Source organism: Hyla sarda, chromosome 4 (assembly GCF_029499605.1).
Source record: "Hyla sarda isolate aHylSar1 chromosome 4, aHylSar1.hap1, whole genome shotgun sequence".
NCBI lineage: Eukaryota > Metazoa > Chordata > Amphibia > Anura > Hylidae > Hyla > Hyla sarda.
The window spans coordinates 216,082,014-216,097,716 of NC_079192.1; the positions used below are offsets into that span (position 1 = coordinate 216,082,014).

The following is a 15,703-nucleotide window of genomic DNA, read 5'->3' on the forward strand; positions in this document are numbered from 1 at the left end:
TAGGGAACACGCAACATTTACCGAAAACCACGCTCATTTTGTAGATTTAAAATTCTGTCTGGTTTCTTCTGTGATACATTCTGTCGCATGGTCCGTGCAACAGAATTTAGGTGTAAAACCCGGCAAAATGAGTAGGAATCATGTTAGTAAATGAGGGCCATTGTGTTCCCTTTATTTTTGAGCAGTATATATATATATATATATATATATATATACATATATATGCCAGTCTTGTATACAGTCATGGCCGTAAATGTTGGCACCCTTCCCTTTGTGTGTATTGGAACTAAACCAAAAAAGGGAGGAAAGAAAGCTAATTGGACATAATGTCACACCAAACTCCAAAAATGGGCCGGACAAAATTATTGCCACCCTTTCAAAATTGTGGAAAAATAAGATTGTTTCAAGCATGTGAAGCTCCTTTAAACTCACCTGGGGCAAGTAACAGGTGTGGGCAATATAAAATCCCACCTGAAAGCAGTTAAAAAGGAGAGATTTTCACTTAGTCTTTGCATTGTGTGTCTGTGTGTGCCACACTAAGTATGGACAACAGAAAGAGGAGAAGAGAACTGTCTGAGAACTTGAGAACCAAAATTGTGGAAAAATATCAACAATTTCAAGGTTACAAGTCCATCTCCAGAGATCTACATTTGCCTTTGTCCACAGTACGCAACATTATCAAGAAGTTTGCAACCCATGGCACTGTAGCTAAACTCCCTAGGCATGGGCGGAAGAGAAAAATTTATGAAAGGTGTCAACACAGAATAGTCCGGATGGTGGATAAGCAGCCCCAAACAAGTTTCAAAGATATTCGAGCTGTTCTGCAGGCTCAGGGAGCATCAGTGTCAGCACAAACTATCCGTTGACATTTAAATGAAATGAAACGCTATGGCAGGAGACCCAGGAGGACCCCACTGCTGACACAGATACATAAAAAAGCAAGACTACATTTTGCCAAAATTAAATTGAGTAAGCCAAAATTCTTCTGGGAAAACATCTTGTGGACAGATGAAACCAAGATAGAGCTTTTTGTAAAGTACATCATTCTACTGTTTACTGAAAACGCAATGAGGCCTACAAAGAAAAGAACACAGTACCTACAGTGAAATATGGTGGAGGTTCAATGATGTTTTGGGGTTGTTTTGCTGGGTGCACTGGGTGCCTTGAATGTGTGTAAGGCATCATGAAATCTGAGGATCACCAACAGATTTTGGCACTGTACAGCCCAGTGTCAGAAAGCATGGTTTGCGTGTGAGATCTTCGGTCTTCCAGTAGGACAATGACCCCAAACACACATGAAAAAGCACCACGAAATGGATAGCAACAAAGCGCTGGAGAGTTCTCAAGTGGCCAGCAATGAGTTCAGATCTAAATCCCATTGAACACCTGTGGAGAGATCTTAATATTGCTGTTGGGAAAAGGTGCTCTTCTAATAAGAGAGACCTGGAGGAGTTTACAAAGGAAGAGTGGTCCAACCAGGTGTAATAAGCTTATTGATGGTTATAGGAAGCAATTGATTTCAGTTATTTTTTTCCACAGGGTGTGCAACCAAATATTAAGTTAAGGGTGCCAATAATTTTGTCCAACCCATTTTTGGAGTTTGGTGTGACAGTATGTCCAATGTACTTTTTATCCTCCCTTTTTTTGTTTAGTTCCAATACACACAAAGGGAATAAACATGTGTATAGCGAAACACTTAATTTTCTTGAAAAATTTCAGGGGTGCTAACATTTACGGCCATGACTGTATACACCATACACTACTATATATGTCAAGAAAAAAATGTCCCTCCTATATGTAGATTCAAAAAGGTATGTCATTTTGTGAATAAAATAGGGGTTGACGGAGGGCGTATGCGCGCAGCTCACCGGAAGGACGTGCCTCATGTGAGCTCCGCGTCGACCTGAGCTTTCAGCCTATCTCAGCGCCGTATAATGGCTCCATTTCGCCAGAGACTTGCTTTATTCTGTGGGGGACCATGCCCCGCTCGCAACGGAGAGGAAGCCAGAGGAATACACAGCGCCTCTCGCAATCTATACCTGATATCTTCAGGGCAAGCGTGCAGACCAAGATGGCGGCGTCCCGCGATGACTCGCGGACCACTCACTCTGATGAGGAGGAAGCTTTGGCTTGCGAAGATCTTACTCCAGCGGCCATGTTCAGCCGCATCAAGACTCTATTCCAGTCTGAACTCGCTAAAGCCGTTGCCGATATCACTTCCCAGATTCATGACTTGGGGCAACGAGTGGCGGACACAGAAGCCAAAGTGGATGAGCTGGTGGACACCGTGGAGTCTGACAGACGCGATATTGAGGATCACTCTGCTCAACTCAAGGCCCTAGAACTGAAATAAGAGGATCTGGAGAACCGCTCATGCCGAGCGAACTTGCGCATAAGGGGGCTGCCTGAGGAAGCCACTGACCTCTCTAAAATTGTCACTGCAATGTTCTTTGAATTAGCTCCCCAGCTGGAGCCGGAGCTCCTATGGCTGGACCGAATCCACAGAGCGCTGGCCAGGCCTAAGAACTCAGACCTGCCGAGAGATGTCATAATGAAGCTCCACTATCCAGAGGTGAGAGACATTTTATTGCAAGCTGCACGAAATTTGTCCACCTTACCGGGTCAGCCCCCCTCTGTGCGCTTATACTCAGACCTGGCGCCAACTACTCTGGCGCGTCGCAGAGACTTTCGCCCGATCACCCTGGCTCTGCAGAGAGATGGAGTGAAATACAGGTGGGGTTTCCCATTCTCCCTCACCTTTCAGATGAATGGCCGCACTCATACGGTTCGAACCCTCCCGGATTCTAGAGCTGCTCTGGTCCGCGAGAATGTTGCAGTGCTGGATCTCCCTCCGCTCCCTCAACGCCCTGGGCGCCCCGCACGGATATGGCAGTCAGTCGCCAGTGCCCACCGATCTCCGCCACCCGAGGCTCCTCCTGACCCGCTGGGCTGATCTCCTTGTACAGGTTGATGAACCCCCTCTTCCTGCCACTGCCATACATGCTATCTTTGCATAATCGGGGACTCCTGGTCTTCCTCGGGAAGAACTGTTTATTTTTATTTTTGCTTTTCCAGAACACCCCACTGCCCATAGTTTACTTTTTTGGAAGTGGTGCGTATACACCGTGGTGCCTGGGTACTTCCCCCAACCATAATTTTTTCTAGGTGGCACATCCACTCCCTATACTTTGGTGCTGACTTGGACAGGTCTCTGTCGGTCTCTTTATATGTATATTAGGCTGGCTCAGCGTCGGAATATGGCGCCCCCCCCCCCCCACCCTGATGAGGGTACTTGGAAGTAGGGTAGACCATGCCTTTTGGTGGTCTGTCTTTCCAGGCTCTATGGACTTTCAATATGTTTTTTATTTCTGTTTGTACAGTTTTTTTTAGTTTTGTCTGTTTCATGGTGTGCGCTTCTATGACTCCCTTGTGGAGCTATATGGTACTGTATTTCGGTTCACTCGGGGTGGTGACCCAGTATGATGTATGCAATTTTCTCCCTCTACTGATGGGTGGGTGTTATATTATGCAATCGTCTTGTGTGGAGTCATGAGTGAAGTGCTTTCTCATAATGTGCGGGGATTTAATTCCCCACCGAAACGTAGTAAAGCTTTTAGAGCTTATCTAGTTCATGCTCCGGCAATCATCTGCCTGCAGGAGACGCACTTCCCACCCGACTTTTTTCCACAGGGCTTATACCAGGTTTTCTATGTCCAATTATAAGACGAAATGCAGGGGTGTAATGATATTGCTACATAACACATTTCCTTTTCAAGTCCAGGAGGAACGATTGGACCCTGAGGGGAGGTACTTAGTACTTTGTGGATTGTTATATGACAAGAGGGTATGCATACTGAACACTTACGCCCCTACTTACTCTCCCATCCCCTTTTTCCAGAGAATGTGTGACATGCTAGGCACTTTGACATATGACGTTTTATTATGGGCGGGAGACTTTAATTTAGTCTTTAATGGTAAATTGGATGGGTCTAATCCGACTCCTTTCCGTAGGTCCGGAACCCAACAGCGCACACTCTCCTCTCTGTTTACCTCACACTCTCTAGCAGACACTTGGCGAGAATATAATGGTTCTACCAGAGGCTATTCATATTATTCTCCCGCTCAAGGGCACTACACTCGCATTGACTGGATCCTAACCAATACCACATCCTTGCCCCAATTGTTGTACGCTAGACATGTTGTCATACCCTGGTCGGACCACGATATGGTACTTGCAGCATTTAACTTTATGAACCCCCTCCGATCCCCCTTTCGGTGGCGCCTCAATGAGGCGCTACTTACCATTTCCAGAGTAAAGCAACAATTGTCAGATGATCTTTCCTCTTACTTTGCCACTAACGTTAGTGTTGATGCGGACCCTAAGTGGGTTTGGCTGGCCCATAAGCCCTTTATCAGGGGCCGCATTATTTCCCTGGCCACCGGTATTAAACGGGACAGGACTCAGACCCAGGTAGCGCTGGTAGCTAGATTACATAGCCTTACATTTGCACACCAGCAAAACCCGTCGCTGTTTCTTTATAGGGAGTTGAGAAATACCAGAGTACAATTGGATGCTCTTTTATCCACTAAGGTAGGGAAAGCATTGAGGTGGACGAAGGCGTCCTACTACAGGTATGCTAACAAACCTGACCGCTTGCTGGCTTCTATGCTGAAACGCACTACCACCTTCAATAGGGTACACAGCTTGCAAATACTCCCTGGACTGCGTACCTCCCACCCTGACAAAATAGCCTCTGCTTTCCACTCCTTTTACTCTAATCTCTATACTGAACCTTCTCGCCCCGCTTCCTCCACGGACACCCTTCGCTCTTTTCTGTCTTCTGTTTCCCTCCCTTCTCTTTCTCCTGATGCCAGAGAGTCGCTTAATGTCCCTATAACGGTAGAAGAGATTGAACATGCTATCTCCCGCCTCAAGGCTGGCAAATCTCCGGGACCCGATGGATTGTCCGCAGCCTACTATAAAAAGTTCGGACCCTTGTTGATAACTCATTTACTGAACCTATATAATTCCTTAATGTCCTCCTCTTCCCTTCCTTCTGAGTTTTTGGACGCACTTATTACTGTGCTTCCCAAGCCTCACAAGGATCAGTTGGATGTGGCTAATTAAAGACCGATTTCCTTGCTTAATATTGATTTGAAATTGTTGACTTCCATTTTGGCGGCCCGCCTTAATAGATACCTGCCAAGCTTGATAAATTTAGACCAAGTGGGCTTCATACCGGGCCGTCAGGCTCCTGATAATATTAGGAAAATTGTCTCCATCATACAATGGTCGCACGCCCACTCTGTCCCTATGTCAGCAATATCTTTGGATATAGAAAAGGCCTTTGACTGTGTCTCTTGGCAGTATCTGTTTGCGGTCTTGACCAAATTCGGAATTTCTGGACCTTTTGTGAGTGTTTTGTCTCATCTCTACTCCTCTCCTAAAGCTTTTCTTAAACTCCCATCTACCTCTCCTCAGCCTATCTCCATCGGCAGGGGCACCAGACAAGGGTGTCCTCTATCTCCGGCTCTATTCGCCTTGGCGATGGAACCTCTGGCCGCTAAAATCAGAGCTCATCCGGATATTCGGGGTGTTGTGATTGCTTCCTCCGAATATAAGACTTCATTGTTTGCTGATGACCTACTTCTGACACTTACTGAACCTCTGGTATCCCTGCCGAACCTTTTCTCTCTTCTTGATTTCTGCTCTCTCTGGTCTTCGGGTGAATGTCTCCAAATCAGAAATCTTGCATTGTAATGTACCAGAACACCTCAAGGACCTTATTGCCCATAATTCCAGGACGCTTCCCGAGGCTTGAATTATCTAGGAGTTAAACTCCCTCAATCTGTCTCCTCTTTATACCAAAGTAACTATACTCCTTTGTACGCCTCTATTCGCTCTGACCTGGCTGAGTGGGATTTTCCTTATCTGTCCTGGACAGGGTGAATAAACGTGATTAAAATGGTGATTTTACCCCGGATTCTATATTTATTTTGTTCCCTTCCCATATCGGTAGTCAACCGTGATGTTCGAGCATTGCAACGGGACGTTTTTGCTTATATTTGGGCACATAAACGCCCCCGTATAGCACGCTCTATGATGCATTATAATAAAAAGGTTGGTGGTCTGTCAGTCCCCAACTTACTTAAGTACTATTACGCTGCTAGGCTGGCGCAGCTCGCACTAATTAACCGAACTGAGGGGACTCCTCGGTGGGTCACATTGGAGGATTCTTTACTCCATCCGTACTCTTATAGGGCGTTTATGTGGTCTTCTTGCCCCCTGACTGGTCTACTCCCTTCCTCAGCCCTGGTAGTTTTATATTCGCTGTCTCTCTGGCATCAGGTGCGCTTCAAATTTCTCCCCTTCTTCCTATTCTTTCTAACCCTCTCTTCCCTCCTGGACTGACCACACAAAATTTTTCCTGGTGGGTGCAGGGCAAGTTACTCCGCCTACACGATGTACTGGTAAGGCGACAGCTTCCTACACTGGAACACTTTCACTTAGCACACGCACCCCCCCCCCAACGAATTTCTACGTGCCAGACAAGTTTTCTCCTTCTTTCGCTCACAAGTCACTTCTCTTGGAGCTATTTCCCCTACTTTTTTTGAATCGAGCATGCTTTTCACACCCGACAGGTTAGGTATGCTCTCCTTTCTATACTCTCATCTGAATGCCCCTCCGCGAGACAACAAGCTCCGATTCATGGTTGATTGGGAAATGGACTTAGGCTCCACCCTGACATTGTCACAGTGGCAGGACTGTTGTACCACCTTGAGCCGTGGCAGCTGGCAGGCGTCCTTGATGGAGACAGCACTTAAAGTTCTGCACAGAACCTACTTTGTACCCGCTAAGTTACACGTTATTTATCCGTCAGTTTCCCCTTTATGTTTCCGAAATTGTGGGTTTCATGGGACCATGTACCATGTATGGTGGTCATGTCCTGTGGTCACTGATTTATGGGTTAGAATTTTAAACCTCCTTTCCTCTTTATTTTCGTGCACCGTCCCTAGGACACCTGCCTTCTGCTTACTAGGTTTTAAACCATTGAGGATGCAGTTTAAACCTTTCCGCTTGATACAGCTGATTCTACTGGCTACCCGCATACATATAGCCTCCCAATGGAAAAAACCTCAGCTGCACTTTAACACTGTGATACAAAGGGTGAACCTCATTATGCTGAATGAAAAGATTATTGCCATTAGAGAGGACTCTGTTGACCGTTTTGAAGAGGTGTGGGAACCGTGGCTGACTTCCACGCACAGTCCCAGTATGTCTCATTGCTTTTCCTTGTATTAACATAATTTCTTTTTCATACCCACCCCGGGTGAACGTCATATGTCTATGTAATACCCTGATAGCTTTGCATTTCATGTGTTTATTTTTTTCTATGCCTAACTGTAAATCGTGCACACCATGTGTTTATCTGTTTTGTTGTCGCTAGGCCTTGTTGGCCCGCGATTTCGCCATTCTTTCGGGATGACTTGCTTCTTTGTTGTGCTTTAATTATCTAATAAAAGCTTCATGGTTTGGCTGTTAAAATAGGGGTTGACAAAGAAACAAGCACAACAACAATACTATATATGTCAGCATATCATTCTGCCTGTATACCAGTATATATTTCCCTCTTGAATGTACAGTAGACTAGTTAGATGTGAACGTAGCCTTATAAATAATTTTGATAAGATGATAAAAGCAGGACAAAATCATCATCTACCCCATCTGGCAGAAATATAACAATTTGATGAGGTTGTTGTAACCTTTGTATTGTAGTTATAGATGTTTTTAAAGGAAATTTATCAACAGCTTAGGTTACCCTAACCTGCTGATAGAGGCTAATAGGGCATGTGAAACTAAGGATTATAGTGGCTTTTATATGGTGCTCCAGTGCACCATTCATCTTTAATATTAATTTTATTGATATGCAAATTAGGTTGCTTGGTGCATGTAGGGTGTTCCTTTAGCCTTAGGTGCACTGATATCGCAGTCATCCAGCTCCTCTAAAAATGCCTCCTTATGAATACTAAGCCACCTCTCTGCAATGGACTTTAGTTAATATCTGCAGAGGTGATTCATGTATTCATGTATCTGCAGAGGTATTCATGAGAAGGCATAGCTAACGTAGCAGTGCACCTAATGGTAAAGGAATGCCCCCAGTGCACCCAACTGCCTAATTTATATATCAAGAAAACAGATATTAGAGATAAACTGCACACTGGAGAACAATTTTAAAGGTAATTTAATCCTCAGTTTAATGTACTCTATTAGCCTTTTTCAGCAAGTTAGGATGACCTAACCTGCTCAAAGATTTCCTTTAATATACATCAGATTTGAAAACCTCATGTTGCTGGACTTATGGAATCTTAAAATTATATTAAAAAATGTTTTTCTACGTCCTAATTAAAACATGACTTTTATTAAACTACAATGCAATTTAATATCTATTCTCCATTATGTGTTTTTTATAATGTGACTCATTTAGCTACGGTATATTCCAATTTTTGGGGCAAATGAGGAGTTTCCTACCTCTGATTGGGTCTGCAGAATGGAGCTTCAGTAACAGCTTTGGTTCATTGCTTTTACTGTGGTTTAGCAGAAAAATATAGGTCACATAAGGGGTCAATCACCTATCTGCATGTAAAGGAAGCTTTTAAATTATGTATGCTAAGAAGGTGGTACAGGACTGAAATCCCTAATGTATATACAAAAACATTCCATAGATTTTGATATACAGATGTGCATTGTTAATTTATGAATAAAGTACAAAATATTGTTATATCACTTTTAAATAACTCGTCCTTATATACAGAAAACAGAATTTCAGGTACAGATGTGCCATAATTGTCAAAGGTGGAAATACCTTTATACTGAAATATTAAGCATTATCTAATTTCAAATGATAAGATGTTATAAGAATGATGTTTGAACCAAAACACCTTGTACCTCACGGAGTCTCATCATTTGATATGAATGTAACAGGCTAACTAATTTGTAATGTCTTACATTGGTAATCTGTCTGCATCTATCAGCATAAGTATAGATATACTGTATGTACTTTGTATTATCATCTGTAATGGTCTTTTTTTTTTTTGTTAGGGCTCCTTACCATAGCAAGAATCTGTAACAGAGCAGGAAGCTGCAAAATCCAACTGCATGAAAGAGTCTTCATTTACAGCAATATCAGTTGTTACCACATAGCGAGTACTGGCCTTCTCAATAAATACAAGTGCATCACCACTAGATCCACAAACTGACATTTTTGTGCCTCCAGGATGAAGAAGCCATTTCTTGTTGTCTAAAGTGGTGAAATCATCCTCTATCACAGTGTTTCCAGATATATTCCCACCGATAAGAATCTAGAAACATAAAAACATATGTTGTGTGAATTTTATCTAAATAGTTTTTTTTTTTTTGTCATGTGGTTGTTGCCGGGTAGAGTAAACATTCTGGTGGGATACTCAAAATAGGTTACACTCCAGTCTTTGAAAATGATAAATAGCATTAACTGTGAAATGTTGGCATTAAATTTAATTGCTTGCATGCAATTATATAATTGCTCTAAATATTATTTTCCAATAATAACTTATAACAGCAATAGTAACCCAAGTTACACTTGGAAAAGCACATTAGATATCACCCTGTAAAGCTTATATGCTTAAAGGAGCACTTTGGTGCTCTTTATTTTTAACTCTCTGTGCCCGGGCTGCAAAAAAAATAAAAAAATTAACTCACCTTCTTACGTTCCCCCGTTGTGACGATATTGGTGCCCCATTCTCCAGTCCCTGTCTTCTTCCGATTCCTGCGGGACGGTGAGTCAGGCTGTGCTCAGCATATCACCGACTGCACCAATGTCCCGCTGCGGCCAATGATATGCTGAGTGCAGTGTAAAATAGGAAAGCCTAAGCTATCAGATGCACTCTATATATATTTTTCTTTTTTAAAGCATTTTACAGTGAAAATACATGATTAGAAAAAAAACAGAGGCAAACAAAATGAAAACCTAAAGCAAAACCAAAGTCAGGAGGAATAATAAAACCAGCATCGAACACAAGGGTGTTTCCGTATATAACTATAGAAACCCAGCCAAGTAAATACTACTGTAAAAAATTGATTACCTGATCAATAACCCAGGGACTGTAGAAATGTCCATTCTCTGATGGCTGCCACCATCGAAGACGAGTAGAACTAGAACGAGCTTTAAGGGGGATTTCTAGGGCTATATAACGTCCAACATTACTGGAGTTACTAAAGAGGAATTCTTGAAGAAGGCTCCATGATAACCCACCATCCAGTGAGTATTGTAGCAGCACCGGTTGACTTCTGGGATCTGGCACTGCCTTTCCACATCCTAAACGCATAAAAAACTGCACAAACCTGGAAACACAATTTATTTTGAGATTATATATAATTTATTTATATTTAAATAAATATATAATTTGTCACTAGGCATTTCTGTAGTGGCTCTGTTACTGTATGTATTATTGCAGAAGCCAGATGTACAATGGTATCCACAGGGAATTTATGAATTCCATTTAAATATTGCTTTGTATATATTCACAATATAGCACCAACATAAATGTTTAATTTTAAGACTTGTATGGTAAGATAAAGCAAAAAACAGCTGGAATGCTGTCTTTTTGCTGCATGTTTCAGCATCTTAAACTTGCCACATTGAACAAACATACTTATCTGACAGCATTATGTTATAGAGCAGAAAAAGCTGCTCAATTATATATATATATTGCATTGAAGGAAAATATTCGGTATCATATGCATTTTATTCATTTGTATCTCTGCCAATCCTGTGCTTAGGAGTCCTAATCAGTGACTGCCAGATTGCTCTGTATGACCACCCACTACTGTCCATGATTCAATTAATAAATTATTGGGAATCTGGCCATTACCATGCTGAACATCATGGACACATTCTTAAATCCTGAATGGGGGATTATATTATATATAAAAATAATATAAAGCCTTTCCTAAAATAATGCCAAAAACATAGGTAAATCTTACCGGGCTAAAGATAAATCCAGGTCTCTTGTCATCAGCATTCTCAAACCTTCATCACTAAAAAATAAATTGTTTCCACTAGAGAGTATGCCACATTTCCTGGAAGGCTTTCCTCCACTCACTAACAGGAATCTATCTGATTCCAGTTGACCTAAGAAGACATAAAACATCATGGAGTTCAATGTTTATTGGCCACTTATACAAAAACAGTAGCTCTCTGCTAAACAGCTAGGCCATGGAAATCTGTACAGCAGAGTGAATAAGGACAGCTTTAGGGTATGTTCACACTGAGGAATTGGAGAGGAATTTCCACGAGTAATTCTGCTCGCTTTTTCCTCTCCAATTCATTCAGCAGTGAAAATCCCCATAGAGCTGTGCAGAATTTCTGCCCCTCAGTTCACACTGAGGAATTTCCTCAAGCAGAATTCTGACAAGGAAGTCTGTTCCGCTTGGAGAAAGAACATGTTCTTTCTTTCAGGCGGAATCAGCGTCGTTCTCCATAGAGATCAATGTTATTATTGTTTTTTTGAGTCAGAAGCATTTCCACACGGAATCCGCGTGGAATTGGGGTGGAATTGGGGTGGAATTCGCGCAGAATTTCCGCATTAAAAAAATATTTGATACTGCTCCTCTGCATGAAACCTGCATTTCCGCACGGAATTCTGTGCCAATTCCGCTCGAAATTCCGCACAAAATCTCTGAGTTCTTGTGGAAAAGTAACAATATTTTGAGGAAGAAAATTTCCGCTTGATTTCTGCCCCAATTCCTCAGTGTGAACATACCCTCACAGAGGAATTAATTACACTGCCCCTAGAAATACTGCTACTTCTGATGTACACACAAACATCTTATCCTGAAAAGTCATCTGAAGGTTCAGTTACACTTTTAAGCATAACTGCCACAAGTTTTTAACCCCTCAGACCAACACCATGAATGCAAAGATGATTACTATTGCAATGCAGTCATACTTTTGGCTGGTGTTTAAAATTCTTTATTATCCAGAAAAATGCTTTTTTTGTGGGGTCAGCAACGATTGGATAAGTGTCGCCAGGACCCGCAGCCACCATGCCTATCCCCTGCACGTCAGCGCGGGGACTTGCGTGTGATTGACACACGGGTCCTCAGCACATGCATCCCTTATCTTCCTTTTTTGCACGCTATGAAGTCTCTGATAGAGCGATTGCTCCCGACGTCTGCCTCCTCCAAGCGCCTGTGCAATGCTAAAGGCAGAGAGCTTACTTGGAGCAGACTGGGCATTGTAATTATGTAAAGTATAAATTGTGCACACGTAAGGAAAATAAGGGGCGCATGCGCTGAGCAACTGTGTCAATCATACAGCGGTCCCATCGCTGACGTACAGGGGACAGGCATGGCAGCCGCTGGGTCCGGCCACACCTATCTGACTGTTGCTGCCACACAAAAAAGCATTTTTTGGGGGGCTTATAAAGACTTCTAAACACCATCCAAAAGTATGGCTGCATTGTAATAGTAATCATCTTTGCATTCATGGTGTTGGTCTGTGGGGTTAAAAATCAGTGACAGTTGTGTTTTAAGTGCAACATATGGATGCTATTACCTAATTTAATCTGCTTCAGCAAAAAATAAAAGTAATGAACCTCATTTCATCACTTAAGTAGCGCATCATGCACAATGCAATCTGCCTAAACAGATAGTGGTCTGGTAATCATGAGATCACGATGCACAGATGTTCCAGGCCATCCAGACAAGAAGTGGTGCAGGACTGCTTATAACATCTAGGCAAGGTATGTTGTAGTAGGTAGCCCCCAGAAAATCACAGCAACATAGAGTGAGCCATCTTGCGTGCAACCTGACCCATTAGGGGACTTAAGAAGCATCTCATGGCCCTTTGCACCCCTGTAAGTGACCACTGTAAGAATTTTCTAACATTAGTGTTCTTCTAGTGTTTAGGTGTATTGTCACACCAAGTATGAGCATCATCCACTAAGTGTTTGGCCACTTCTGTGAACTAAAACAGTCAAGCAAGCTGTGCCTCCCTGTCACAAGAAAAATCAAGCTATTTGCTAAAAGGTTACTTGACAGTGGGTTCTGTTCTATTCTTTCCATCAAATCTGAATGAATAGAGTATCTGAACAGAACCTTTAATGTAAATATAAACACAGCTGACTAAATAGTAATTATAATTTTTTGGTACATTTTAAATTTATTTTTTATCATTGATATTTTTAAATATATATTTGCTCACAAACATATTTGACCAACATTTATGACATTCTCACCTTCAAAATCATCCTTGAGGAAATCTGGATTCTTAGTACTGACTTTGCAGGTGGGGCCTGAGTAGCCTGGATCACAAATACATTTGGTCCCATTGACACAACTTCCATGACCATTGCACATTTCCTCACACTGAGGACCAATGTAAATGTTATCAATTGCCCATGTCACAGGTTTCATAGAAGTTGGGTAAAATCCTTGATACCATCTGAATCTAATGGAGCTTAATTAGCACAAAAGATTTTTGTTAGCTATATCTTTACCACTTTATACAGTTTAATTTTACAAAAAAGCCACAACTTAGCTTACAGAATTTTCTAATTATTGTTCTTAGTATTAATAACTTCATATGATGTGTTTAATTTGGACTAAAGCTGTCTAAATTTTCTTAAGTGATGCCTAAATACACTAGTTTAAAAAAAAAACACCATTCAATTATCAGAAAATAAAAAATATATAGCAAAATTGTAGTGTGCTGGGAATGAGATTAATTTTATACATAATTATCCAGGAGAAAAGCTAGAAAGCTTTATGATACATACCCACAAAGATGTAGTTTTCCAAAATTGATGACTTCCCTCCTCCAGCCTTGCATAGTTCCAGCATAGTAAATACTACCTGGGTGGTGCTCAGTGGTGCATAATGAACTGACATGGCTGGTACTGCTATAACACAGAGGTAAAAGCAAGTGCCATGTGGCACCAAAATCCCGTGAAAATTCCAGCCTTACTGGATCATCAGAACTACTGTCTGTTGAGCAGCCTACATTGATCTGCAGTAAAGGAATAAGATTCAGTGTACCTTCTTTATCAACAAAGTAAATTAAATAAGTATAAATAATAACATATGTAAAACTGTAAAAAAGATATAGGGGGAGATTTATCATATCATTTAGTCCACTAAAACTAAAAAAAATGACTTTGTAAAGCTGCACTGAAGTTTATGTTTGTGTTTTTTTTTTCAACCATTGCGTTGGAATTTTGCGTATTTTTTAATGATGAGGGTTCATAGACGTACCTCAAACTGAATAATGGTATTCTCATCAACATCCAGATCTCTTGTCGTAATGGAATGCTCCCCTACTTCATTTGAGACAAACACCATGGCTGAATCTTCCTCCCTGTTCAAGGAAAATAAACACTTAGAGCAACACTGCTTCAAAACACAAAGTAGTTTTACCTAGGAAATGCTTTGGTTTGGCAAGGCTACGTGCATTCTAGTTCTTAGCTCTATAATGTATACAGTACAGCAGAAAAAGCTACAATATGTTAAATGTATAAATGGGCTCCTATTCAGTAAATGGAGGCCAATAGTGTCTCCTTTTGGCTTCTTTTGGAGTGTTGTGCCTTTCACATCACACTTCAGTGGCTGAATATTTTAGTGTATACTAAGAAATATGGTATACAATTACCTAACAATGATATGTTATGGGTCCTTTTCAATAACTGATGGGATACAGTACCATACCAAATTTGCATTCACTATATATTCAGCCACTGCTGACTGTTTTTATACTAGAGCTATCTTTTTCTGCTGCATGCTGTTGTGCCCTATTGTCTATGAAAAAAGATTGAATGTAAATGTTTTTGTTTACGCTTAAGGTATAGTTTTTGGTCAACTTTGCTGTAAGTGTATAGTGTGTTCCCATGAATTGCATGGTGACTTTATGTAATATTAGTAGTTGGGATATAACTCATTGTGAGTGAGAAGTATTTGGCTGAGCCATTTAATACATTTCCTGAGAGTTTCTTTGTATTTAATACTTGAACATGTACAGTTGTCTCAGAACAGCTGTAAACAAACTGGGCATTAACTTCTGTTATAAGAGAAACTTTGTGTCCCTGATCTTTACCACCAAAACCTTATTTGTGACTAGCAATGGTAAACTAGCAATTATCAATAATGCAAACTTACGGTGCTCCCTTTGAAGAGTATGGACAGTAAAGACCAATATTGCCACCAGGGTAGAAAACCCAGTTATCTTCTTTAGGACCTAAATCAAATGTATCCATGAGGATGGAAGGGTTTTTCATATTATTTCCGTCAATGACAAAGTCTTCTATGATCCAGATTTCATCCTTCTTTCCTAGTACATAAAATTTTGCAGGAGAATAAATCACTTGGAAAAGACAATTGAATTAATCTTTCCAGCCCTGTGTGGAGTATGTATCCTTCTTTTCTGAACTACAAAATAAGTAAATTAGAGCACAAAGTTAATCAAACCCAACATCTATGGGGAACCTTTTACTAAGACTAGTATGTTTACACTATCAGCAGCTGGGACTCATCACTAATGCCAGACATCATTAACCCTTCAGATGCGGTGATCAATGCCGATCACAGCACCTAAAAGCTGGTACACACCTGCTTTATTCTGAGGGCACGCCTGTTTAAAAAAATTTGCCAAACTTTGCATAAAAAAGGCGAAAT

The 15,703-nt window shown here is 41.3% G+C and overlaps 1 protein-coding gene across 6 annotated transcripts in view; it reads right to left on the bottom strand.

The window, feature by feature from the left end:
* Positions 1-15,703, bottom strand: part of RELN (reelin) — a 1,155,521-nt gene that overhangs the window by 95,875 nt on the left and 1,043,943 nt on the right. For all 6 annotated transcript variants that reach the window (XM_056573506.1, XM_056573505.1, XM_056573507.1 and 3 more), the window contains 7 exons: positions 15,188-15,359; positions 14,291-14,393; positions 13,816-14,045; positions 13,276-13,496; positions 11,021-11,168; positions 10,120-10,378; positions 9,111-9,360 (listed from right to left, as the gene is read on the bottom strand). In XM_056573506.1, the coding sequence (XP_056429481.1) occupies positions 9,111-9,360; positions 10,120-10,378; positions 11,021-11,168; positions 13,276-13,496; positions 13,816-14,045; positions 14,291-14,393; positions 15,188-15,359 (1,383 nt within the window). The remainder of the gene's footprint in view (positions 1-9,110; positions 9,361-10,119; positions 10,379-11,020; positions 11,169-13,275; positions 13,497-13,815; positions 14,046-14,290; positions 14,394-15,187; positions 15,360-15,703) is intronic.